At 39.7% G+C, this 26,199-nt stretch overlaps 1 protein-coding gene across 5 annotated transcripts in view; it reads left to right on the top strand.

Annotated features, from left to right (window-relative positions):
• Window positions 1–26,199, top strand: part of PPFIA2 (PTPRF interacting protein alpha 2) — a 677,602-nt gene that overhangs the window by 429,042 nt on the left and 222,361 nt on the right. For all 5 annotated transcript variants that reach the window (XM_044979837.1, XM_044979845.1, XM_044979876.1 and 2 more), the window contains one exon: window positions 11,141–11,215. In XM_044979837.1, coding sequence (XP_044835772.1) covers window positions 11,141–11,215 — 75 coding nt within the window. The remainder of the gene's footprint in view (window positions 1–11,140; window positions 11,216–26,199) is intronic.

Raw genomic sequence — 26,199 nt, 5'->3', positions numbered from 1 at the left:
GCAGTGGAATCATTGCTGTAATGGAATTTGATGCAAAGCCACACAACAGTATTTTAAGAGGGGAAAGTGGGGGGGAAACAATTAAAATGAAAAAGGAGATTGTTTTTCAGCTAGACGTACTCTAAATATCTAAGTAGAAATTTTGGCTATGGTATCAAGGCTGATAACACCCTTTTATGGAAGTTGCCTTGAGATAACTACAAGTCGTCAGGGTCTGAGTTTTACTTGTCATCTCAGAGACAGCAGTTGTAACAACACAATATCCCCATGCATCATGCTGGGGCTGTAACTTCACATTTACTCAGAGAGAACAATGCTAATGTCATTGTCATTTCCACAGACCATGTGCCCAAGAACAGTTGTCGCAGCATCTGGCTATTCCTTCGAGGGTCTCCATTTCATGTACTGTAGTCACTAAAGGCCTGATACTGCTATATTGAACTCAATAAGCAAGTCCTAGTAACTATAATGGGAGCAGGATTTGGCTCTAATGTCTACTCTGCTGGGCTTTTAAGATCTGACAAGGTTTAGACAAAAATTAATCAACAGTTTGACCACATTTTATATAAACAGATGAGAAGAACATGCAAGAGTGGGGGATCTAATTGCTGTCATTGAAAATTACCTTGTTTAAGTGCTTTATAAAGAATACCGCTCATGGGGAAAATGATTAAGTAAGTCTTTTAAAATATTATTGGTCACACATACATTATATTAATAACATTATTCAAAAGTCTTCAGAAATCATTCTTCTGTAGTCATGATGTATTTTCTGGGAAGCTTAAGCGCATCACATCTTTAAGCATTTCCATGGGTGAGTTAGTTGAGAAAGACTTTGCAACAAACTCCATTTGCACTATATACAAAAAATAATTATTATTGTTTTTCTCTGTGTTTGTTTTGTCACATCATGTATCAATTTTCTGTTCATTCTCTATGTATCTAACTGTGCTATAATTATTAAATTTTAGGTTCTTGGCAACCTAAAAGTTGGAGGTTTGCTGCCAGTTCTGTATTCTCTTGGTGTCAAAAGCTACACAATGTCCTCAGTGCAGTCAAAATACCACAGAATCCTTATTCTACCACAGAAACAACCATGAAGAGCTTGTTGATTCAATAGAATGTGTTTACATATCTCATTTTTTGTAAAGAAGAGATCCCAAACTGTTTTACAATAACATGTTACATACTATTCATTCTGTGACTTTTTGAGCAAAGATGTCCTCCAAAGACTTGGGGCCAGTTTATCATCTTCCATGAAGGACCTGCACAAAAGGAAAATTTTGCCACAAAAATCGACTGGTTTGGGGCTGCATATATCCTTGCATTACAAGCCCTGTGTAGAGGCAGAACAGTAAAAGGGTAGATAGGCCATGACAGTTCTTTTATCCCTGTAGGTCACCAATCAGACACAGAGCTGAAGTGTCTCTAAATGTCCTCCATTCCCCAATGGCAGTTTGGCATGTGCATGTGCTCTGCTGCCAGTTAGGTCCCAAACATGGGTTCTTACTTTTACGTTCTCAGCAGGGATTTCCATGTCATGGGGAGGGTGTAATATTAGTCACGACAATAGCCATTCCAGCCTTGAAGCTACATTCCTAGGAATCATGCTGTTTACAGAGGATATTCCTCAGCCTATCCATTCCACTTTAGAAATGCTAAACTAGTCAGTTGTGAATTGAATACACCAATGAATGTACCAGAACTGAGACACATGCTGGGGATGGTAAATGGCCTTCATTGATCCAAGACCTTTTTATAGTGACAAAACCACTGAGTGAACTATTAGTCTGACAGAAATTGCCTTCAAAAAGGTAAAAGAAATTATCTCAATATCTCCAGTTCTCAAGTACTATGATGTGAACAAATCCACAATGGTCAGTGCAGATGCAAGCAGCTAGAGGTGACGTGTATATGGGGGGGGGGGAGATACAGGGCCCATCCCCCTCCCTTTCCCCACCCTCCCGCTTGGCTGCTTGGCTTGTACTCAGAATGCTCACATGGACTTAGCATGCTCAATAACATGGCTGAAGCCAGCTGCCCTCACTCTGCCCCTCCCTCCCATTATCAGCAGGGTCATTTCTGCAAGCAGCTATGACCTGTGTGATTTATTATTGCAGCAACATGGAACTCAGTGGAAGCCAGTTGCATTTTGCTCTCACATTCACAGAAGCAGAAAAAACAATATGCACAGATAGAAAAGGAGTACCTGGCAAGCATATGGACATGTGAGAACTTTTACAGATATATTTGTGGACTGGATTTGTTTACGCTGATAACAGACCATAATCTGTTTGTAACCCTCATTAGCTGAAAAGACAAGCATCAAGCATTGCTGATATACCATCATCCATTGATAAGGTTAGTATAATTGAACCCAATTGCTAAATATGTTCCTGGAAAAAATCTGATAGTAGCAGGCACTCTGTCTTGGAGCCGAGCGTCACACTCAACTATCCATGAGCTCAAAGATGAAGTTAATGAGTAAATGGATGGTGTGAACACATACAGACCAGTGTCAGAAAAGTGACTACACCAGCTACAACAAGCAACCTTAACAGACACACAACTTCAAGAAGTTCTAAGTTATGTTAGGCCCAGCTGCCCAGAGTGTCTAAAGGACACCAAGGAAGTGACAAGAGACTACTTTGCAGTATGTGGACAATTAAGCAAGTCAGATGGACTCATGATTAAAGGTAATTACATTGTAATTCCAAACTAAATAAGAGGAGAAATCCTAAACCTCATCCATGAAGGACATCAAGGACTAACTAAATGCCAGCCAGTCAGTATGGTGGCCGGGCATCAGCAAGGATATAAAAAATACACTATCTGCGTGTGAACATTGCAGAACTAACAGACTGACACAACACAAAGACCCTTTAATAACAACACCTTTACCAGACAGACTTTGGAAAAGATAAGCTGCAGATTTATGTGAATTCAAAGGACATCGTTACCTGGTCATAGTGGACTATTTTTTCCTGGTATATAGGAATAATTTACTTGAAAAACATAACCTGTTGCAGTGTTATCAAGAAACTGACATGCACTTTTGCACATTTTGGTATTCCTGAACAACTAGTGATGGACAATGGACCACAGTTCACAGCAGTGGAATTTAAGACATTTGAAATGATATGATTTTAATCATATTACTATCAGCATATATTATCCACAAATGAATGGGAAGGCTGGTAGAGCTCTATAGATAGCCAAGAAAATCCTACAGCAGGAAGATCCATTCCTTGGTCTTCTGAGCTACAGATCAACACTAATAACAGCTACTGGATATAGTCCAGCACAATTCCTGGTGGGAAAACAACTCAGAACTACAGTTCTGACTTTGGAAAAGGACCTATCTCTGAAGTGGCCATCCATGAGGAGAATAGCCAAATCAGATAAAAAAGCAGAAAAAGCGTACAAATCTTTTTACAACAGATGTCTCTAGTTAGAGAACTTCTGGGTTTATGACCTGGTGACCATGTTTGTGTCAAAGTGAATGGAGGGAAAAAAGGATGGAAAACTCCAGCTGTTGTAATGAAAAAAAATTAATTGCTCAGGTCATATATGATCAAAACCAGCAGAGAGTTCAACATAAACCATCAACATCTACAGTTTGTTCGTCAAAAAACACCCCAACAATCAACAGAGCAAACTCGACAGATGGCAGACACAGAACATCATAAGAATGGTCATACTGGGTCATACCAATGGTTCATCTAGCCCAGTATCCTGTCTTCTCAATGCCAGGTGCTTCAGAGGGAATGAACAGAACAGGCAATCATCGAGTGATCCATCCCCACCGCCCATTCCCAGCTTCTGGCAGTTGGAGGCTAGGGACACCTAGAGCATGGATTTGCATCCCTGACCATGTTGGCTAATAGCCATATGGCTAATAGTAGCCATATCCTACATGAAGTTATCTAATTCTTTTTTGAACTCCATTAGAGTTTTGGCCTTCACAACATCTGCTAGCAACAAGTTCTACAGTTCGATTGTGCATTGTGTGAATAAGTACTACCTTTCATTTGTTTTTAACCTGCTGCCTATTAATTTCATTGGGTGACCTCTGGTTTTTGTGTTGTGAGAAGCCATAAACAACACTTCCTTATTCACTTTTTTCATGCCGTTCATGATTTTATAGACCTTTCTCATATCCGCCCAAGTTGTCTCTTTACTAAGCTGAAAAGTCTGTCTTTTTAATCTCTCTCCTCATACAGAAGCTGTTCCATACCCCTTCATCATTTTTGCCCTACTCTGTACCTTTTCCAATTCTAATGTATCTCCTTTGATATGGGGCGATCAGAACTCCACACACATTCATGATGTGGGCATGCCATGGATTTATATAGGGGCATTATGATATTTTCTGTCTTCTTATCTATTCCTTTCCTAATTGATCCTAACATTGTTAGCTTTTTTGACTGCTGCTGCACATTGAGCAGATGTTTTCAGAGGACTCATCCACAGTGACTCCAAGATCGTTTTCTTAAGTGGTAACAGCTAATTTAGATCCCATCATTTTGTATGTACAGTTGGGATTATATTTTCCAGGATGCATTACTTTGCATTTATCAACACTTTATTCATCTGCCATTTTCTAGCCAGTCATCCAGTTTTGTGAGATCCTTTTGTAACTCTTCATAGATAGTTTTGTATTTAATTATCTTGAGTAATTTTGTATAATCTGCAAACTTTGCCACTCACCGTTTACTCCTTTCCCCAGATTATTTATGAATATGTTGAACAGCCCTGGTCCCAGTGCAGATTCATAGGGGACCCCGCTATTTATTTCTCTCCACTGTGAAAACTGACCATATATTCCTACCCTTTGTTTCCTATCTTTTAACCAGTTACTGATCCATGAAAGACCTTCCCTCTTGTCCCATGACTGCCTATTTTCCTTAAGAGCCTTTGGTGAGGGACCTTGTGAAAGGCTTACTGAAAATCCAAGTACACTAAATGCACTGGATCTCCCTTGTCCACATGTTTGTTGGCCCCCTCAGAAAATTCTAGTGGATTGGTGAGGCATGATTTCCCTTTACAAAAGCTGTGTTGATTCTTCTCTGACACATTGTGTTCATCTATGTGTCTGATAATTCTGTTCTTCACTATAGTTTCAACCATGTTGCCTAGTACCAAAGTAAGGCTTACTGCCCTGCAATTGCCAGGATCACTTTTGGAGCCTTTTTAAAAGAAAAAAAAGGCATTACATTAGCTATCTCCCAGTCAGAGGCTGATTTAAGTGATTTACTTACCACAGTTAGTAGTTCTGCAATTTTGTACTGGAGCTCCTTCAAAACTCTTGGGTGAATACCATCTGGTTGTGGTGACTTATTATTGTTTAATTTTTCAGTTTGTTTCAAAACCACCTCCATGGACACCTCAATCTGGGATAGTTCCTCAGATTTGTAATATAAAAAGAATGATGGGCAATCTCCCTCACATCTTCTGCAGTGAAGGTCTATGCAAATAATTCATTTAACTTCGCCACAACAGACTTATCTTCCTTGAGCATTCCTTTATCACCTCAATCATCGAGTGGCTGCACTGATTGTTTGGCAGGCTTCCTGTTTCTGATACATGTTTAAAAAATTTCTGTTATTTTTTTTTGTCTTTTTCTAGTTGCTTTTCAACTTCTTTTTTGGCCTGCCTAATTTGGCCTGTCTTTACACTTGACCTGCCAGAGTTTGTTCTTTTCTATATTGCTCAGTAGTATTTGACTTCCAATTTTTAAAAGATGACTTTTTGTTTCTAACAGCGTCTTTTACTGTGTTAGCTTGTCTGAGTGGCATTTTTTTGGTCCTCATACTGTTTTGGTTTGGTTTGGTTTTAGAGGGGAAAAGAGGATATATATATAATTTGAGCAACTATCATGGTGTTTTTTAAAAACATTTCCATGCAGCTTGCAGGCATTTTACTCTTGTGACTGTTCCTCTTAATTTCAATAATAATAATAAGACTCCAAGATTCCACATTGACCAGAGACAATCGTTGCACCTAGTGGACAGCCAGATAAACAAGTTGTTACATGTTTGGGTCATGTAATGATAAAACCAGTATGATTCAGAAACACTTAACAGACTGGTATGTAGTGAACTTTAAGGATAGCATGATTTTGTAAATGTTGGCAATGTAAAACATAAAGGGAGAGATGTAATAGAATGCTAAACTATATTATACTATTCAGCCACCAGTGCATATATTTGAGCAACCTCAAAATTACCATACATACCCGTTCATTAGCCCATTCGTTTATAAGATGACCCCCTCCAAAATGGATAGGTAAAAATAGCAAAAACTGTATGACCCTTTCATAAGCCGACCCTGTATTTCAGGGGTTGGAAAACTTTGGCTCCCGGCCTGTCAGGGTAAGCCATTGACGGCTTGGATGTTTTGTTTACTTGGAGCGTCTGCAGGCATGGAGACCCTCAGCTCCTTGTGGCTGTGGTTCACTGTTCCCAACCAATGGGAGCTGCGGGAAGTGGCGCAACTTCCTGCAGCTCCCATTGGCTGGGAACAGTGAACTGCTGCCACAGGGAGCTGAGGGGCTTCGTGCCTGCAGACACTCCAGGTAAATAAACCGACAATGTATTAGATATTCAATTCAATGATTCCATAGAATTTAAAGTCATCAAATTTTGGTGTAGACCTGTTTAAAAGCCGACCCCTGCTCTTCGATGCGTCACTTTTTTACCAAAAATATTCGGCTTATGAACGAGTATATATATGGTAGTTCTTATTCACTGACATCATCTGATATGGCTATTTAGATTTTTTAGGAACACCACGTAGCAAGACAAATAACAGTAATTTGTCTAGATCACCGGAATAAAGCACTAAACCAAGACAGAGCATGTTTTTTATCTGTACTTGGCTGTCTTTTCTTTTAAATATATCTCAGTTTGTGATGAAGAAATACAATTCTATGTTAATCTGTTACAATATTTTTCTATTGTCTGCACACAGATCAGCACCCACCAGTTACCTATCTGGGAGTCTTGCTAGCACTATGAAATGGCAGTATCAGCTGCATAGTCAAGGTAGAAGTTAGCTTCCCATTATAAGTTACCATAAAATTCCCCCAAAGGAAATCAAATTTCAAATGCCACGTCTTATCTCTGGAGAGAACTTCTCTGGATAGTTTGGAAAAACCAGAAAAGGAGTATTTAAAGTTATAGTGTTGCCCTAACTTGAATCGGAATCTGACTTAGCCTCAAAATTGCCCCCCAGGATTCAGGAATGGGAAGGTAAAGGAAAGTTGCCTATGCTTCACCCTCTCAGGGGTGCCAAAGCATTTAAAATCTTCTCTCTTGTTGTCTCTTTGAAAAAAAATTCCTAACTCTTTTTTTTGTCTGACTGACTCTCCAAATCAGTTGGTAAAAAAACTCTAGATTGTTTGTGTTGGCCTTATTGAGGAGAAGTGCCTTTTAATGTTTTTGCGGAGGTCAAGAAAGGCAGTGAATAAGCAAATTACAAACATATGTAGAATACTAGAGGCTCAATAAAACAGAGATAGAAAATGGAGGAACAGGAAGTCCATGGGAGGGCTACTGAGAGGAAGAGGAAGTGCTGTCTCTCCCTTTAGTCATCCCAGCAAAGAAATAGCTTCTGGAAGAAGCTCCCAGACTGGGACATAACAAAGAAACTAACAATCTTGTTCATGCAGAAGGACTTTGCTGCTGTTTAGTGGCATAATGAGATCTGTCAGAGCAAGTTTCGCCTCCTGCAGGCCTCATGTAGCAACTGGATTTAAACTTTTGGTACTATTTTTTTAAAGTAAATTTAAAAGGAAAAAAGAGAGGTTTTAACCATAACTTTTAAAAGAAAGTTTTCTGAGTTAATTTTGAAGTAAAGTTGCCCCACAAACAAAAACAGCAACAGGAGCTTTTATTGTCTCAGTTATTGTTATCAAAAGATTAATTCCCTTATGGTAAGTGCTGGGCAGATACAACAGAAAAGTATATGTAGATATTCTTGTAGATGGAAACAACCAATTTGCTTCAACATGAGTCACAATCTTTTTATTCAGAAACAGGTGGGTAACTGGGGGTTTTAGTCACACAAGTGTTCATAGAAAGAAAAAATGTTACAAACACTATCATGAATAAATTTTGAAGCTCTTTGTGGTCTGGGAATTGGAAAGGGGAGAAGGGAGGATTTGGCAGAGGAGGGGAAATAAGTGAGAAGCAGTTACTAGGAGATACAGTAGGGTAGGTGGTGTGTAACCACCTACAGGAATGCCAGCAAGAGATTAACCATGTGACACTGAAAGATCAATGATGTGCCTGATTCTTTTTGTGGAACTTCAAAGGCAGTGGTGTGGCTGGTTGTCTGGCTCTGTGCTTGCAGTGCAGTCAGGCAGAAAGAAAATGGAATACCTTTTCTGCACCATTTGTGGCATCGCATAGGAAAAGTGTCACCTAGAGGTGTATCCTCTGCTATGTTCTGATAGGCCACCACACATCACCAGGACTAGTCTTAATTCTCTGTACTTCACAAACCTTATCTAGAAAGTGGGCAAGTGTTGTTACAGTTTACAGACAGGGCAGCAGAGACACATTTCTGATATTTCACAAAACAGTGTGGTTCTTCTCCAGAAAATTCCTTGATGTTTCTGTGCTTGGCTGCACCATATATAAAAGGGACTGATATAATGTGAAGCACTTTGAGGTCTACAGATGAGAAAGCATTATGATAGTGCCAGTTGTACACGTTATGCACCTTTACCAGATGTAAAAATTAAAAACTATATGTAAAAATAAAATAGATTAGGTGAGAATATCCTGAGTCTGGGTCCACTCATTTGTCTCCTAACAAGGTAAAACTTAGAATGCCAATCTTTCAGACCATTCAAAAGCTAGATTAGGGTGTGTTTTTGTTGTTTGTTTTTCAAATAAATTTGGGGGGGTGCCAACATAGGATTTATTATAAGAAGTTTGTTGTAAACATTTTAAGTGTCTCTGGCCCATAGTTAGACTTTAATGTTTGTTCTGCCTGACTTATAGGTTTCAGGGAAACATCACTAATGGGCTAATATTGTTTATGATAGCTCACTGTTGAGTTTCTATATAGAATATACCAGTGTGCTATTTATCATCGGCATTCTTTAGGAGAACATACATGACTAGTGTGAGTTCCTTCCTCAGTTTTAACAGTGTCCATACTCAATTTTCCATTGAAATCAGTGGATGGTTGAGTAAGGAAGGAATACAAACTGAGTCAAGTAATAACCAGGATTAGTAGGTTAAACATTTATCCTGTTGGTTTAGGGCTAGATCTGGGGACTGCAGCTTCTATGGCACACAACATTCAGGAGCTCTGAGCATCATAACTGCATCAGAGACTAGTGTGCATCTTGAAAGGGGAAGTTTCTCAAGACATCTGTGTAATGTTTTCATAGCTGCCCAAGGTTCTCCCTCCTCTCACTGTTGGAGTCACAGACTGCTGTCAGCCTAACTGGCTGACATGTATTGGCAGTCCCACATTGGGGAATGATTATTACATCACAATTGGGGATGGAGAGTGGAATTCTTCCTGGGCAGTTTAACAGACAGGTATTAAAAGAATGAATAGGCATTTCTGTTGAAACAGAACTGTCCTCAGTTGATGTAATGGTGGTTTAGGATGGGAGAACAAACTGGAGCCAGCAGGCTTAAGATTCTGGGGTGGGTCAGAAAGACAGTGGACTGACCCTATACTCTTTGGGGATTATTTATTTATTTATGGAAGGAAGGAAGGAAATGAAACCCTTTTCAGTTTAATTACTCTCCCACCAACTGACAACCCTACCTTTACTACTGCCATATGGTTTAGGGTGAGAAACTGGCATGTGAATAGAGTGGCTCAGTATGTAGCTTATTCATGGAAATTCCCTGCCCGCTTTCCCTGAGTGGCTGTGCTCTCACAAACCATGTGGTTCCTCTCATTCATCCATTGAGCCCAGGGCCTACTATCCCCAGGATCTACTATCCCCAGGATTAGTGAGCCTGGCATGCAGCAATATATGTGGCTTTCTGGATTTTATTATGCCTCACAGTTCCATATAAACAAGGGTCAGGATTGGGTCCTATATTATTGCACTGTACAGAATTTAAGAGGTAAATTTTCAGATTCCAGCCTCCAGCTATGTTTGTTGCCCAAGGGGGTTTTGTACATTCAAATTCTAACACTATTCAAAATCCACATACAACTGTTAGAATTTTGTTAAAACATACAAACAGGTGTTTACACCTGTAGAGCGCATGTGCTTTTATGTGTTTTAATTTTGTGTTTGTGTGAGTGGCAGTCCTATGAAGTCTAATGAAGATTTACTGTGTATAAATGTTTAGAAATCACTGCTGTAGATATTTTAGGTCATTTGAATAAATTATATGAACATACCTAGCATGTTCTTACTGCAGTTAAACTTGTTTTTGCTTTTTACTAAAACAATATGCTAATATATATTTTATTCAAATTAACTAAAACAAATAGTGTTGTGCAAGCAACAACTAGTTTAAGATACACCCTAGGCTTACATGATCTTTTATTTCTTCTAAATTGCAACAAGGTTTTCTTTACATGTTAATTAATATAACTTGAATAACTTTCCATGATGCTGTTATTTTCTGCAAATGTATTTGCTGTCTCGACTTAGTTAATTTCAACATTTGATTTAAATAAGAATAAGACTAAATAAGTGTACACATTGCAGCATAGTGTTGAAAATAAGTAACTTCAATAGTGTGCTAATATGTACAGTTTTAAATGTTAGCTATTTGTTATTAGGTCTAGTGAATGGTGTAGTAAGCATTTGCAAAATTCCACTTTCATCAGTAAGGACAACAGGAGGTCAAAAGAGAAGTATTTTCCCCAAAGTTCTTAATTGATTAGCATTTCTTTCAGCATTACCTATGGATATGAAATAAGTGTTCAAACAAGTAGAAGTAGAAATCCAGAACTGATGCTCACATATGTAGCTTCACTCTTCTCAGAGTAAGGTTTAAAAGGCTTTCTTAGTTAATGTCTCTTTCATGCGTGTTCAGGACACAATACACATACCTGCAGATTGTACTGTAGTGTTTATGGCAGATTATATAAACCTTAAAGACTGATAGAAATCACGTTACTGCACATATTTTGGTTTTTCTTCTAGGTAAGGGAACGACTGAGAGTTTCTTTAGAAAGAGTCTCTGCACTGGAAGAAGAACTAGCTGCTGCTAACCAGGAGGTAACATAAAACACTTTCTCCCCATTTTAGGTGCAATTTTTCTAACATTCTGTCCCTTGTGTTTCCCATCACTATTATTGAAACTGTCACAAAACAATAAATTACATTCTGTATAGGCCACTGACCAAGGCCTATTGTAAGTGGTTGTCATATTAATAAAATCTGCTGCTTTATTCAGATCTGTCATTGTGAGCAGATGAAACAAACAAGGGCTAGTGACAGGTGCCAAACTTTTCTTTCCTTTACTAGATATGGAAAAACCATGAGACAATAGATATGTATCAGAAATTGTAAGCAATATAATAACACAACTGCTAAATTGGAGTTTATATCAGATATTGCTATAAAATTAGGGACCTGCAAACTCAACAGTAAGTACAATATTATAAATTAAATATACCCTGGGAATAGTTTACAGAGAGAAAAGTTAAAACCGCTGCATAACCTATCCTAATAGTATATTTTCTCTGTGTATGCATTAACATATAGGGTTTTTTAAATACCTAATCCTGAGCTTATTACTCAAGAATGAAGATTGCAGGCTTGGCTCAGATATTGCATGATCCTTAGTTAATAATTAATATTGATATGTATAGGTCCTCATCCAAATCCATAAAGTTAATGGAAGTCTTTAAGTTGACATCTACTATCTTAGGACCAGGGCTGTAGTCAATCATCTCAGTATCCAGTTGTTTTGGGGAGATTAGTTATACTCTCAGTCTTTGCCAGTCAGACACAAGGGAATTCTAAGAAAAAGCACTGTAGTTCTTGGTTTGCCTTCCGAGCCTGGTAAATATGCAAAATAACACATGAACTTGTAATTGTTCTTGCTTTACAATCTACAAATGGGTAATAAGTATATTAAGTACAATAGAATTTTAGCTACTTGGACAGCAAGTATCCAAACCTTTCTAACAAGTTGCTGCTCTGTTTCCCATGTTTCGACTCCATTCTTTCTCACTGAATCCTGCTTATATGAATTATTCGAACAATTTTGGTGTCACCTACTATTATCATTTATCTGACATTCTTCACACTAACATCTGGGCACCTAGCAAGGCTTACATGGAAACATTCAAGAGTTCAATGAGAGAGACCAAACATAGAGCTCCCTGGATGCTTGTGGCTTTATTTTTCAGCTAGCAAACCAGAACTGAATCAATGTAGAGGGCATAGGCAAACAAGGGGGGTTCCAAAGAGGATGGAGCTCGGCTGTTCTCAGTGGTGGCAGATGACAGAACAAGGAGCAACGGTCTCAAGTTGCAGTGGGGAAGGTCTTGATTGGTTATTAGGAAAAACTATTGTACTAGGAGGGTGGTGAAGCACTGGAATGGGTTACCTAGGGAGGTGGTGGAATCTCCATCCTTAGAGGTTTTTAAGGCCCAGCTTGACAAAGCCCTGGCTTGGATGATTTAGTTGGGGTTGGTCCTGCTTTGAGCAAGGGTTTGGACTAGATGACCTCCCTGAAGTCTCTTCCAACTCTAATCTTCTATGATTCTAAGTACACCTTGCAGCTCTTTCTAACAGTGGCCAGGTTTGTACTTAATTATCTTTCCACAAGAAGTGAATTACAGACATGCTTGGGTTTGCTACTGAGAATGATCTTCAGTGATAGTCCCAGCCAGCTGGATAATTGTGATCCACTGTAAAGGACAAAATACAGAATCGGTTGCTTCTGATACTTATTTATACCTTGGCCAATAAACACTCTACTATGCCAAGAAGTTGGCGCATACATCTCTGGACAAAATCAGTTTCAGGGCTAGAGAATAAGCAACTGAGCGTCCAGTAGTGAAATTTCATCTGGGCAGTTCTTAGAAACATGTCTTCTAAAGCAAGATCAGTCTGAGCAGTAATAGGCATCAGTATGGGGAAGGGAAAAGAATGCAGGGATAATAAATATACAGATTAAAATGAATTGGAAATGAGGCTATTGGAAAGGCTTCCTTGCCTGTCATCCTTAGAAATGTTATACAGACTTACTATGTTGTTAGTGCTGAAAACATTTAGAAGGACTTTAATCAACAAAGCCTGACAAGATCATTTACACAACATGAATATTGGTATTTCAGTTCTTTCAAGGTACTTCCTGTTATAGCTCAAAACTGAAAATGTATTAAATCATAAAAAAGAACTTGGCAAGGAGATATACAGTAGGGAATTGATGAATTACATTCAAACAATCAGTGCATTTTTAACAGGCGTTCAGATAATGTTCACAATTATTTAATTAAGCCCAAAAATGGATTAGACATCATCATTATATAGGGGCTGATGTAACACCAAAATCTCCAGTGAATTCCCAGCCAGTGTTCATTTGAAGGCATTGTAAATTGGATGTAGTGTATATGAAAAGAAATGGGGCAAGTTTCCAGAGCAATTGGGTTCAGGCCTTTCAGTAATTTATATATTGCTGTCACTCTGTGTGTTCTTTTAAAACACGCACTACTAATTGGCAATGTTCCTCCCTTTATAATTCATATTATTATTTTTCTCCATATCCATGTTCTTTTCATTGTAACAGCACACTCCATAGTTAGGACTAATATAGACACCTAAATGATGGCAGTAGGTTGATACCCTGTTTAAAATGTTGTATCACTAGAGGAAAGACACACAGAAGATCCAGGTTTAGTAAACCACAGGAACACGTTGATATCTGCCTAGGTCTTGGCTGCTCTGACGAAAGTGCCCAAACCCACAAAACTACAAGGAATCACATAAGAAATTCAGAGAGGTTAGGCACTTAATGAGACTGATACTCCAAACAATAAACACCTACAGGCTTACATAGGGAAAAGATAAATAAGAGCTCATACTCCTAAATAGACCTTGTAGCATAATTCTTAAATAACCAGCATTAATAAACATAATGACAGATGTGAGAAATTTAGATAACATTGTGAACACAGGCAAAACCTGTTTGGTTTCAGCTTTGGTTATAAACCAGAAACTTATGCAATAATTTAAAGCTGGCAGCAAACAAAAACCTGTGTAGCTGAAACTGCAGGGAGAGTTGAGATAAGCAAAAGATAATTACCGAAACTGGAATTTGATCCGAGCTTTCATCTCTTAGGGGCAACTTCTTCTACTGTTACCCGGGGTTCTTTCAACCCAAAGCTCTTGGTAACTTTACTCTGTGCGAGGAGGAGTCAGGAAATAAATCAGAGGAGACATGGCCATCCGACCGATAGATGGCTGGCACAAACAGGACAACACAAGAGTGCTTTCACTTAAAGCTAAACTTTACTAGTCTCAAGCTCTTGCACATGTCCGCAACAAGTTAGGAAAACACCCCCAACCCTTGATAATTACCAAAGCTGAGTGTGGCTCTCGAGTGACAGAGCAGCAGGCTTCCGGTGGCCAAATCTTCCATCTGCCGGTGAGGACTGCAAGATGTATCCAGAGGGAGAGTCCAAAAGAGTCCCCAAATGAGTCCAACTATCTCAAGCTTTTCCCCCTTACTTATACATTAGTCATAGAATGACATGTCTCTTAAAGAAACCTTGTTAAGTAAGCAGTTTCAAGCAAGAGGTTCCTTCTGACTATTGATTAACCAGGTGTGGGTTTTCCAGAGTCTGCATCTCTGAGACCCCAATAAACATTCCCTGCTCTTTTTAAAATGCATGTATCAACAACTTCAACACAATTCTTATCAGGAAGGCTGAGAGGTCAAGCTGCCCTTTCCGTGGCACCCAAAACCCTCTCCCCTCCTGCCTTGTTCAAGCCGAGATTGCTGAATGATCAATTTACAGCTTTCTGACTAGGTTGCTTTTTAACAATAAGCCATAGTGGTTTTAGGCATTTTACTGATTTGCCAAAGTCTCCCCGCACATTACTGAGGGGAGATAAAGCTAAAAAATAAAATTTATAGCTGTTGAATAACGCCTCAATGAGTAGTTTTCTACCACGACTAAATTTGTTCACTTAATAAAGTGAGATAAACAAAATTCTGTTCCAAAATCAGTGTTTCATATATTTGTTAATGGAAACCTTGATTTTTGGGGTGCTAATGTCCCCTAAGACCCAGTTGTCAACATCCACAATACTTTTCCAGAAAGAGCTGTGGGAGGACAAGTGGCCTTAAGCCTCTTTAATGTCACCAGCATGCTGGACAAGTGACCTATGGAGAAGAATCTCCCCTACTAAATCAGCAGCATCACTTCCTACTGAGCCTGTGTTTTTCTTGGTCTACTGCCTGGACACTATCTAGTTAAATAGCTACTTGTGAGATTTCCCTAATTGGGTTTGACTGTACAGATTCTGATGGTAAAAACAATATTTTAATTCCTAGATGCCCTAGGAAAGGTGCTCAGCTGTACTTTTGAAACCCACAAATATCCTCAAAGGGTACATTATTATTCTGTTTCCTCAGAGTCAGGAGTTCCTGAAAAGAGCAAATGTATGATTTCTTCGCCTTATCCTCAAATGAATGTACTCTAGAAATGATGCAGGTTTTATAAAATGAAGAAATTTTTGAAGATTTAAAAAAGAAAATCAAAGTAGGGTTTTTTGTTTGTTTTGTGTTATTTTTTAAATCAAGAAAGATATAACATGTACCTTAAATTATAACAGGACCCACCATATTAAATACAATATGTCTAGTGGAGAATTTCCCAAATTAAGTTACATTAGCTGTTACGTTCACTGAGCAGTCTTCCTTTCGTGTTCTTTATGACTTGCATTTTATATCTTCCGTATTTGCACTTATGATGCTTAAGTTTCATATTTGCTTTCTGTTAAAGCATTGTTTACAAACAATAAAAATTAAGTTTTAAGGACTCAGTCCTACAAGGGGCTGAGCAACTCCTATGTGTTCTGAGTGCCTTCAACTCCCTTACAAATCAGTGGGAGTTGAAGGCATTCAGAACACACAGGAGTTGCTCAGCCCCTTGTAGGACTGAGTCCTTAAAACTTAGCCCTTACAAATCAGTGGGAGTTGCGGGTTCACTCAACATAGGGTGACCATATGTCTCAATTTTATAGGGACAGTCCCGATTTTGGGGTCTTTTTCTTATATAGACTCCTATTACTCCCCACCCCATCCCGATTTTTCACACTTGCTGTCTGGTCACTCTAACACACCACCTTACAAAATCAAGGCCTAACAACACTTTGGGGAACTTTCTTGTTTTTGACAACTAGAAACAAGATGGTGGTAAAAGTCGCTGAGGAGTGGCATTCTTAATTCCTGTTAATTTCCCCATAAAGAATATTACTGCTGTAGGTTTTTAAATTTTTAAATTACATACAATAGTCACCATTAAAATGCTATCATTTTGCCTACAATTATCATACAGTTGTATCTGGGATTACCACATTTTTCTTTAATGTTTTGTGACAGACCCAGACCAGTGGGGTACAGGAGTCTGGTAGAGGGCAAATATTCTGGTCACTGGATGAGTAGTATTCTGTTCCCTGAGTGACCAGAGCAGGGGCTGCACTAGAGTAATCAGGAACCTGCTAGAACCAATTAAGGCAGACAGGCTGATTAGATCACCTGCAGCCAATCAAGGCAGGCTAATCAGGGCACCTGGGTTTAAAAAGGAGCTCACTCCAGTCAAGCAAGGAGGAGTCAGAGGAGAGGAAGTGCGTGTGAGGAGCTGAGAGTGAGAGGGTGTGCTGCTGGAGGACTAAGGAGTACAAGCGTTATCAGACACCAGGAGGAAGATCCTGTGGTGAGGATAAAGAAGGTATTTGGAGGAGGCCATGGGGAAATAGCCCAGGGAGTTGTAGCTGTCATGCAGCTGTTACAGCAGGCACTATAGACAGCTGCAATCCACAGGGCCCTGGGCTGGAACCCGGAGTAGAGGACGGGCCCGGGTTCCCCCCAAACCTCCCAACTCCTGATCAGACACAGGAGGAGTTGATCCAGACTGTGGGGAAGATCACTGAGGTGAGAAAATCTGCGAATAAGCGCAGGACCCACCAAGGTAGAGGAGGAACTTTGTCACAGTTTATAATAGGAGATATATGTGGTCACATTTGGCAAGTGTTGACTTTTCATAATTTTTTTTCTGTAGCTGTTACATATATACTAGCTTTTTGCAATAGTTGGCAGGGGAGTTGGTCATAATAGTTAAAAGTACTGTGCATACTCACAGGTATTCATATACACACCATACCACTCAAGTGCGTCACTGGTGTTGTCTTTCCAGGAGCCACACTTCTAACTATTCCAAAGGCCACAGATGTGCGTAAATAACTGTGTGGGAGATGGTTGTTATTAGCAATTGATTTCGGCTACTAGTCCTCCAGCTCACAACAGGTGGTGCATCCAACACTGAAGTTTGGTACTCTACTAATCTCTGCCTGGGAACATTTGTCAGATAGGCTAGAAACTTGTCCAGATACCAACCAGTTTCTGACAGCCACACCCTTTTCCCACTAATCTGAGTGGGACTTGCCCTTTTTTTTTTAACAAGAGCTAGAATATAAAATTGTCTGCCCGTCTCTCTGTTCTTTAGCATTCCAAGCTGTATTATTGGGACTGCTGGCAGTCCTCATAACCCCCGCCTTTTGATGTATTGTTGCTAATATTATGAAATTCAGTCTTCATTAAGAGCTTGATTAAATTATGGACATCTCCAGCATACTGAATCAGATGCTTAATTAAGCTCTATTTATCTCAGAGAAAAAAGCAGGCGGTGAACACTTGGCCCCAGGTGCTTGCTGTCCATGTTAGAAAATCTCCAGGAGCCAGCTGAGACTTGGGGCACATTTAAGAGACCTCCAGCAGCCTCTGAAGGATGCAAATTCAGAGTGCCTGGAAACATGATGCAGCTTCATGTGGTTGTAACATGCTTCTCACATCCCCTTCTTGCACCACTGCTCCACGGAAAGGACAATTCTTGTCACTTCCATCAAATCAGAGTTCACTTTATCCCAGACCCATCTGAAGTCCCAACAAGCACTGTTTCATCTAGAAACTACCTCTAAACCTTTCCGCCAACTCTTGTCCTTACCACCAGGCCTTGTAATTTACTGGCTCAGTATACTGGAAGCAACCCTGGTTGTGGAATTTGTTTACTTGCAAGATGTGGCGGGATAGCTCAGTTGTTTGAGCATAGGCCTGCTAAACCCAGGGTTGTGAGTTCAATCCTTGAGGTGGTCACTTAGGGATCTGGGACAAAATCAGCACTTGGTCCTGCTAGTGAAGGCAGAGGGCTGGACTCAATGACCTTTCAGGGTCCCTTCCAGTTCTATGAGATAAGTGTCTGTCTATATATATATATAACACAAATTCCCCCTACCCCTTCCTAGCTGTGGTGTTCCACATCTGTAAAAGCCCACATATTGGCAACATCATATGGGACCCTCCAAGACCCTTTTATTTTAGTTCAAACACAGGCTCTTCCATTTTCCTGGATCAAATGAGTAGAAAACCACAGAGAGATCATTCAGATTTCACAGAATGTTTTATCTCAGAGGAAAGATCATTGTTCTTGGGGAACACTGACGAAACCCCTGTGACCTCTGTAGAACACTGACACAAGTGCATCATGAGAGAGAGCATAGGTTTATCAGTCACTGCACCTCCAAACTCTCTATCTCAGCATTTGTTGCAAATGCCAAACACTAATGCATTTTCTCCATTCAGGGCCGGCTCCAGGCACCAGCCCAGCAAGCAGGTGCTTGGGGCAGCCACGGGGAAGGGGCGGCACGTCTGGCTCTTTGGCAGCAATTCGGCGGCAGGTCCCCCACTCCCTCTCGGACGGAAGGACCTGCTGCCGAAGACTGAAGCAGCGGCGGTAGAGCTCCAGCACATCACGATCGCGGCTTTTTTTTTTTTCCTGCTTGGGGTGGCAAAAACCCTGGAGCCGGTCCTATCTCCATTAACTGAGAGTCTGCTTTGACCTGGGTATCTTTAAAATCTCTATCAGTACTGTTCCTGTTAGAGGTAATCTTTAATGGACCCTTGTGACTGTCTCCAAAATTGGATCCATACATCTCCTGTGTCTTTTCCATGCACTCCATCCTCCTCTGCTGAATTCTACTCATCCCTTCCAGGATAAAATTAAGAAGCAGGGTTATTCATCTCCCGCTCTCAGTGAAGTTGCGAGAAAGCTGGACCATAAGCATTTACTTCATACAACCGCATGCTTGTGTGACTGCTCTCCTCCTCTTTGATTGGCCTTTGCTAAATGGGCATCAGTAAATGTCTGATATTTGCTGGAATTCACTTTATATTAAAACACACAGTAAAAGTTACAAAAATACATTACTGAACTCCTCTTTCTTACAGGTGGGATTAGCCTTACCGTTAGGAGTCAAATTATATTATATAGAGATAGGAAGATAAGAATTGCTATAATGGATCAAACATGTGGTCTATCTGTAAGTAGCCAATATCAGATGCTTCAAAGGAAGGTGCAAGAAACCATTTTGTCGACACTTCCTAAAGAAAAGTATTCTCTTAACCCAGGGTGGTTAGTGATGAGCTTATGATACATCCCTTATTTATCTTATAGTTAATTACTATTATAGCACCCATGGAATCAGTCACCAGTAATTTTAGCACTTAATTTTAGAGAGCACAGTAAAAGGCTGATTTGGGGGTTGATTCCTTTTCGCCAGTTCCATGAACTTCAGAAAATGCAGTCACTTGGTGTTAGCTCACTTATGCAGTCACAAAGGGCCAAAACCACAAATGAAATTCTTTGTTTCTTCTGTACGAGGTGGGACCAGAAACAGAGAAATCATATGGGGACAATCAAATGTTGGCCCCACATATTAAGAATAATGCAGCACAGCATAGTTTGTGCAAGTATTATTACCTGTAAATATTTAATTTAGTATGTATTTTTAAAAGGATAACCTTATCCATCTATAGAGTGTTGTGTTTACACATAGTTCTACATACATATATTCAAAGCTACCTATTTGAAAGGTTCACAACACATTAGCATATAAACCCATTTAGTTGCATTATTCTCTTGATAACATGGGGCTTGTGCATTAACGCACCATGGAAAGTACACTCCATAATGCAAAACGATTGATTTGGGTAAGAACATTATTTGGATAAACAGTTTTGATAAGAAAAATGTTTATTACTTGAACATGTGTTATATGTGATATTTATCTCAAACCCAACCTGAAACAAAGATAATAAACAGGAATCACTGGGTGAAATTCAGTGGCTTGCGTCATGCAAAAGGCCAGGCTAGAAGATAACGGTCCCTTTACAGCCTTAAAATGTATTAACTCTATAAGGAACATTTTGGTGTAAAACCATAATACGCTTTACATATAAATATTCCTCACCCCATTGTCTTTTCTCTGGGTGATGAAGACAAAAGTTACTGTCTCATATAGTCTCCATTATGTGTTATATTTATCCATTGTTTTAAAATTCTAAAATCATGGGTTGTACAATTATAATTCTGGAGAGAGCTCCTCCACAGTTAAGGTTGTATTCTGTGTCCATTACAAAGCCCTTTTGTCCATTACCATCTCTACTACTAGCACCACCATGCCACTTGTAAAGAGATAGATCATCTCTCAACATGATTTCCATAACTTTCTACCATAAGCAATTTCTCAGAGAAACATTACGAGAGTGAAAAAAGGCCATACACTTTTTTCAGTGCTGGCAAATACTGATTTCTGAACATTCTTTCAGTGTGCATGGTACAACATTTCACTGAGATGTCTTATCTCTTTTGTTGACTTCCCAAAATACAATGAGCCTGTTTCTATGGCTGACCACAAAATATTGCTGATAAGACTGTGGCATCTGGCAGAAGTAAATGGGTTATTCAGCGACTCTATTCTTTCTTTCCTGAATAGTTCAGAGTGGTATTGTGTAGCTGCTCACCTACCCTGCTGGTCTGCTCTCACTTGTAGTCCAGCAAGGTTCTACTCTGTCACCCCTACTCTTCAGAACATGCCCACTTGACATATTTTGAAGGCTTTAAGGCTGCACTACCATCAGTGCTCTGGTAACATTGAAATCTACATCACTTTCTCATCACAGCTGAACACCTCCTAAGTATTTAAAAATGGAAATAACAATAGCAATCCTGCTTTCTGCCTAGTCTGTAGGCGAAACCGCTTGGGGTGGGGGTTGAGGATGAGAGAGAATGGATGTGTGGCATGCTTGTGAGTGTGTGTGAAACTTGCTTTTAGGGAAACCTTAGCTGAAGAGATGGGGTTTGCATTTCATTATGAATGCAATGAGATTAGTAGTCATTCTTACCTCTTTTGGTAGTGTTTCTGTTGTCTGTTGTAGGAGGTCAGTATCTTGTGCTTATTCTGTTTTGCAATCAGATTCCACACGGGCAGACAAATAAAAATATCATTAAACAAATAAGTATTCCATGATACAATTTTTAAATTGATCGGCCTGCTCCAAGACATTTCTAGCTACTGTTTTGGTCATTAAGAGAAGCAATCAGTTTCTGTGAACTAAGTTATGCCTTAAGTCCTTTATGAATATCCCTATTTGTCCAATGCCAACATTTTTCTTACTACTTTGGGTCAGCTCTCTGGTATTTCCACTCCATTCTACTTACTTTTGAACATATATTTTCTAATGGATTTTATTGTTTAAAAGATTTGTAAGGAGATTGAATCATACTGGCACTGATTTATTTTTGAAGAGCAGAAGATATTTACTTAGCTTCACTGCTGCTATTTACAAAACAGCATGAGATCTCTTAATAAAACTCTAGATTTTTTGCTGTCATGACTCTGTATGTACCAATGAGCATACATACTGTGTAAGTTGCTCTTAAGGTATTATCAGTAGAATTTTTGTTTCCAATGGCGCTGTTAATTGCACCTTTTTAACAAAAGGAAATACAAGTATCTTAAGACACACATGAATAAAGGAAACAAAGAGCAAAAAGCTATGAAAAATTGCTGTTTGCTAGTTCTACTATTTTTTTACCATTCCCCCAAACCTGCTGTGCAACCATGAAGCAATTGTTATAAAATATATATTAAAATGGTTCCCTGCTGAGTTTTAGATGTTTGACGTCTATTTTGCAAATCTCTTCAATCTACCCCTATTCTGTTTGGCTGAAACATTTGTCTTGATGAAACCTTGATCTCCCACGAGTAGAAACATTTTTAATGCCTTGCTTTTATCTCTGTCTTCATGATAACTGCGGATTAAAAATTGCCATGTTTTCCTACCCTCTTTCTCTGTTAACACAAAGATTACCACTGAAATTAGCACTTTGATCAAAAAAGAGCAGAAACCTGGCCCATTATTTTTTCTTACAAAAGTATGTTAAAATATTTTCTAGGGTTCACTAATTGATTTTTTTAAACAAGCCACATGACATTATTTTAATTTAATAGATAGATTATATCTTTCTTTTGTTCTCTGATCCATGTGTGCATTTTAGGAAACAAATGTACGTACCAAATTATCTATTGCTTGACAATCTGATATGATTTCTCCCCCTCAAGGATTTAAAGTATCACTATATATGTGAAGATCATCTGCCTCCCTTGTCGCTCCGACCATGTCCTCTTTCCCTTCCCCTCCTATTTGAATCCCTCCACTGGCTACCTCCTCCTCAGGCACAAGGTTCTTGTTTAATTTTTATGGCTCTTTGCAACTTAGCCTTCACCCCATCTAGCTAACCTAGTAACTTATTGTGACATCGATCCCAATCTTATCTCTGTCAGTGTTCCCAGATGTACCGTCCATCAGTCCGCTTCTCACTCAAACACATCGCAGTTTTTCCCCCACACTGCCTCTTATGCCTGGGAAATCTCCCCAGTAAAGTCTGTGTAGAGATACTACCTTATCTTCCTTCAAATCCCTCCTTTAAACTCATCTCTGTCATGATGCCTACAAAATTCTGCCTGCTGATCATAGTAAGGCAGGTGAGAAGATCTGACTGTTCCTTCTCTTCTAACCTTTCCCTACTCCCCACTTCTGTCCCAGTTTGAAAAGCCAAACACATAAACAGCATAGGTAATAAACAAAGCGGTGCCAGTTCTTCACCATATTAATTTGCCTGTATGTTATATACTCATCAGCCTTGCTCTGTTTGTGTGCTTTAGATTCTAAGCCCTTGGAGGCAAGAATTGTCCGTTTTCCACATTTGTTCAGCAGAGCCCAGGACAGTCTTTGAGTGCTGCAATGACAGAAATATTTACTGCTCCTTCTAATAATAATCTGTTTCCACATTCATATTTATGTAAATTTAAACCAGGACTTGAATTGTGCTGGAATGCTCCAGAATGCCGTTCCAACACCATTTTGGGAGCCAGAACTGTGTTCAGGCACTTTTGATGCTATTATTTATGATAGGGGAGCCTGGGGTCACAGGCTGGATGGTTTATGCTGGTGCCCTCTGCCATTCCCCTCTACTGCAGCCCAGAGCTCCCTGCTTCAGTACAGTCCCCACTAATTGCAAGCACAGTTGAGTTGGGAAGTGCACTGGGGGTGAGTGTCGCTCCCTTAACCCCACGCTTGGCTGCGGGAAGGGGGAGGCTGCTCTGCCCACTGCCAGGATGTACCAGGGATTTGTCTGGAGAGCTGCACCACTGATGGATCAGCCAGCACTGGCGGGGAGGCTCTGGTGGTGTCACAGTATGGCGTAGTCCCTGGCAGCAGTTCCAAGGCACACTGTAAAAGGGGGTACAGTGTGTAACATGCTGCCACGGGACTCACAATTCTCCCCAGACCCATGGGAAGCTGCCTCAGTTTGCATTACTGAGTGATAGTGCCAGAAGTGTGTTTTGGCACCTCTTTTTTTAGGACTCAAGCAGTGATCTGAACAATTTTTTTGTTACACAGCGATTGCCCTTTAATTATGAATCTTGTGACTAGCAATTTCCTGCAATAGCTAAGTCTGTATATTACTGTGGGCCAGGGATTGTATGTAATTCAGTGTGGGAGGGTGACTACAGCTCCTCCAGAATTAAGAACAGTGCAGGGTGATTAGGCAAATTCACTCAGGTTCTAACACTTCTAAAGTCTAAGAACCCCCACCTGGAGAGGCTCACATACATAGGTTCAAACTGGATTCCCCAGACAAAGAAAGGACTTTTGGATAAAAAGCCTGAGTTTAAACTGACTCAGGGTCATCTTTCTGATCCAGCAAACAGACAGAACCTTCGCTCCAAGGGGGGTCCCCAAAGCATAGGGTACTGTTGGAAGGACTGACGCCAGCCAGAGTCTTGAGATTGCAGTTGGGGTGATCTCTGGTAAACTTTCTAGTATGTGTGTAGGTCAGGGGTCGGCAACCTTTCAGAAGAGCTGTGCCGAGTCTTCATTTATTCACTCTGATTTAAGGTTTTGGTGCCAGTAAAATGTTTTAACGTTTTTAGAAGGTCTCTTTCTATAAGTCTATAATATATAACTAAACTATTGTTGTATGTAAAGTAAATAAGGTTTATAAAATGTTTCAGAAGCTTCATTTAAAATTAAATTAAAATGCCGAGCCCCCCGGACCGGTGGCCAGGACCTGAGCAGTGTGAGTGCCACTGAAAATCAGCTTGCATGTCGCCTTCGGCACATGTGCCATAGGTTGCCTACCCCTGGTGTAGGTTCTTCTGTTGTTTTTTAATATGTTTTCTCTGTAATGCTGTCACCTTAAGAATAGGTGTGCTTGCTTAGAAAGAGCTGTGTGGAAACTCATAACTGCTGGGAATTACATTGTTCATAGCATTTGAAGAGTAAGCACATTGCAGATGCTGGCCTGGCTAGGCAGTCCAGCTTGCTGAAAGTGTCACAGTGTCAGTGGAGATCTGTGCAGCCTGGGAGTGCCCCAGCTAGGAGGGAGGGAGACACGGGTCTCCAGCCAAGAACGGTGATGGCTAGAGAGCCAGAAGCCTGGGGTGGGGCAGGGAAGAATCTTATATTTTTAATTTGCAGGAATGAAAATAAATTGGCTACTCTGAGGTACTTGCAATATATTGTGGTATTATTTATCAAAAATGTTATTTAAAAATGGCTAAGCAATTCTGGCATTATTTAATGTTATAATTGTAATATGTTATCATGCAAAAAATCATTGATGCTCATCTACTGAGAAGACCTGCTGCTGCAAGTGATAACCCAGATTTTAATTAATTTTAACAAGAATGTAGTACTGGAATTTTTATGACCATGATTGTTAATTATTAATGTTTTAGTCTACATATAAATTGTATATGTTGCATTTGAATAAAATGTTTAAGCCAGTGGTTTATCAATATTGAATAAGCAAAAATAACCTTAATTTTTAATAGGCTCACCTATAATAATAGGTGTTGTAATTAAGCTGTGAGCCATCTGATAATAAATCATTTGTATTTTCTTATTATGAAAATATTCTTTAAACTACTTTAACGTAATAAGACTTGGATTTCCCTTACTCTGCAGAAATACCAGCTTGTGTTCTGGTTTATCACCTGTGGCTGTGAAGCCTTACGTAATTTCCCCCCACATTTGTGTGTCAGAACATTGAGTCCTATTGTAATAATTGGGACTACACATTTATTTTCATTGTAATCTCAACTGTAAAAAGTATTTAAGATAATAGAATAACCTATAACAACAAACGTCAATGGAAAATAGGTCATGTTGTTTTCAATAATGAATGTTATAAACAGGTGCAAGAGAACCAGACAGAGACTAAATTACTACAAACAAAAAAAAAAAAAAGTCATGTTGATATGATTGCCTGCCTGCCATCTCTGTCAGAAAGCATGGATCCTGCACTGCTTATTGTGATGAGCGTTATGAACACAACGGGTCTGATCCCTGCAATATTTCATGAGCTGTGACGACGACGGTGGTGGTGGTGGTGGTGGTGATGATGATGATGTGGTGTCTGCACGGCTGTGTGACATGGACGGAAACAATTCAAGCTTGCTGTTGGCATTCATAGAGCAGCTGCACACAGTGGACCGTCAGTTCTGAGAAACAAGCACTGAGTGGTGGGATTGCATTGTTATGCAGGTATGGGATGACAATCAGTGGCTGCAGAACTTTCAGATGTGAAAGACCACATTCCTGAAGCTGTGTGAGGAGC

The sequence above is a fragment of the Mauremys mutica genome, chromosome 1 (assembly GCF_020497125.1).
Source record: "Mauremys mutica isolate MM-2020 ecotype Southern chromosome 1, ASM2049712v1, whole genome shotgun sequence".
Classification (NCBI taxonomy): domain Eukaryota; kingdom Metazoa; phylum Chordata; order Testudines; family Geoemydidae; genus Mauremys; species Mauremys mutica.
Note: the sequence above shows the minus strand (reverse complement) of the source record. Positions and strands in the feature narration are given on the sequence as shown.